The sequence below is a fragment of the Sinocyclocheilus anshuiensis genome, unplaced genomic scaffold, assembly GCF_001515605.1.
Source record: "Sinocyclocheilus anshuiensis isolate Anshui unplaced genomic scaffold, SAMN03320099.WGS_v1.1 scaffold1386, whole genome shotgun sequence".
NCBI classification, from domain to species: Eukaryota; Metazoa; Chordata; class Actinopteri; order Cypriniformes; family Cyprinidae; genus Sinocyclocheilus; species Sinocyclocheilus anshuiensis.
In genome coordinates, this window is record NW_015555701.1 from 132,589 (window position 1) to 135,107 (window position 2,519).

The 2,519-nt window shown below is 39.1% G+C and overlaps 1 protein-coding gene across 1 annotated transcript in view; it reads left to right on the top strand.

Annotated features, from left to right (window-relative positions):
- akt2l (v-akt murine thymoma viral oncogene homolog 2, like) overlaps positions 1 to 2,519 on the top strand; it is a 16,109-nt gene that overhangs the window by 12,521 nt on the left and 1,069 nt on the right. The window contains exons 12-13 of the mRNA XM_016464522.1: positions 375 to 462; positions 537 to 639. Coding sequence (XP_016320008.1) covers positions 375 to 462; positions 537 to 639 — 191 coding nt within the window. The remainder of the gene's footprint in view (positions 1 to 374; positions 463 to 536; positions 640 to 2,519) is intronic.

The following is a 2,519-nucleotide window of genomic DNA, read 5'->3' on the forward strand; positions in this document are numbered from 1 at the left end:
CGCTGGCCAAAATGATTAGAACACTAGTATTATCAGCAGCTGAAAATGGTTTTAAGTCAGTTATTTCTATCTTTAGCTGTAGCGTGTCGGTAGGAAATATCAGTTTACATTTCCAAACATTCATTTAGCGTGATCTGATCATCATCATCATCAGTCTGCCTGGAGTCACATGAAGAAACAGAACAAACTGAGACAGACTCGATGAATGTTTGGAAATGTAAACTGATATTTCCTACCAAAAGATAGAAATAACTAAAACCATTTTCAGCTGCTGAGAATACTAGTGTTTGAATCATTTTTGCCACCGCTGTATATGACTGGAGCTCATCATGATGTGATCAGGTGACATTGTGAATGCTTCTGATTGGCTGCAGGCTCGGAGGCGGAGCTGATGACGCCAGAGAAGTGATGGGGCACAAGTTCTTCTCCGGTATTCACTGGGAAGATGTGCTGCAGAAGAAGGTGCTTCTGATCGTGAGCTTGTGTTGAAGGGTTTGGATGCAGATTATGACATCTGGTTTTTGTTTTTTCTGCAGCTGGTGCCGCCCTTTAAACCGCAGGTGACGTCAGAGACGGACACACGCTACTTTGACGATGAGTTCACAGCGCAGAGCATCACTGTTACACCGCCAGACAAGCGTAAGCCCAAAGTCTACATAGTGGCACGCGTGCAAGAAAAAAAAAAAAGTCCCTCGATTTTTATGAAATTTAAGGTCATAAAAACACTTAAATGGTCTAACAAACGTCTTAAACTTTCATAGTGGAAATAATATGAGGTGGGAAAAAAGCAATAAGCCCCAAGAAGCCGTGGTTTACAGTGAATTTATAACAGCTAAGGGGCGTTGTTAGGCACGACGCGAAGCGGAGTTAGCTGTTATAAATTCACTGTAAACCACGGTTTCACGGGGCTTATTGCTTTTATAAAACGGTTATTCCATATACGTAGTAAGGTTTCACAGAATAAAACAGAGCAAATAAAGTGTAATGATATTAATAAAAACAGTATTCTTCCACCAAACAATGTAGCTCCTCAGAAACAGTTGTGGTTGCTACAAAGTGGTTGCCGAGCAACACACAAACGTAAACAAAGGTGTGTGTTACTTTGTAGAGTCATTTACAACAGCTTCGAACGCAGCTCAGCCAATCAGAATCAAGCACCGGAACTATCCGCTTTATAACATTATTTTATTCCTTTTACGAGCAAACACAAAGTTTATTAAGGCAGCGCAATAGATTTGCAAGCAAATGCAAAGTTTCTCCGAGGAATACAAATATTTTATGAGTGAACAAATGTTTCGGAAGAGAACGCAAATGTTTCTCAGGGAAATGAAAATGTTTTTATGAACAAACGTAAATGTTTAAGAACAAATGCATATGTTTTCCGAATGAAAGCAAATGTTTTGCAAATGAATGCAAATATTTAGCAAACAAACGCACATTTTGCAAACTCAAATGTTTTACAAACCACCGCAAATGTTTTACGAAGAAACATGTTTTTCAAACAAACGCAGTTTTATGAAGGAACAAATATGATTATGATGTCAAATATGACAGCTAAGGGAGGTTTCCGCTTCGCGTTGTACCCAACAACGCCCCTTAGCTGTTATAAATTCACTGTAAACCATGGCTTCACGGGGCTTATTGCTTTATTTTTTCTTTTAACTCTTTCCCCGCCAGCGTTTTTGAAAAAAGGTGCCAGCCACCGCCAGTGTTTTTGCTGATTTTCACTAAAATCTCACGGCCTCCAGAATATTTTGTTGTATGAATATCTGAACATGCAATACATCAAAATAAAGAACTCAGAAAATTTAAAAAATCAGTTTTATTCTAGCTTCAAGCATTGTTTTTTTTATCAACACTTGAATGTTGGTAGGTTTCATAAAAAAGCAACATTTTGAGCAAAAAGCTGAGAAAATCTAATTTTTATCAAATACTACATCTGGATCATATTCGGTAATATTATCAAAGCAAAGCTGCAGTAGATGGCTTCCATCAGCGCTCCCAAAGCTTGCACACTTTCTGGATCCACCTGGATCCACATTTCACTCAGGAACATTAGGCAGGTTTCATTTATACGCGGTTAGTGTTGATGATCGCATTGTTTTTCATATGCACATGCTTACATATGAGAGCGCTGGTTTCTGCGTCTTCCTGGTCTGTGTTTTTGATCGAGTGATTCTAGACTCATTCAGGAGATGCGTAATAGCGCCCCCTAGCTTTTAACAGCGAGAACACGGAAAATTCTGTGTTTGGCAGGGAATATACGTTATGAACAGAACTGTGATATTTCAAACATACTGAAATATGTGTAAAAAAACAACTCCTCATTTCAATAAAATACAGTTAGACATAAATTTGCAAAGAACCGTCAACATCAGTTTTCAGAAAGAGAGACACACTCACTCACACACTCTCTCACACACACACACACACACAACACTCACACACACACACACTCACACACACACACACACACACACACACACACACACACTCTCACACACACTCACACACACACA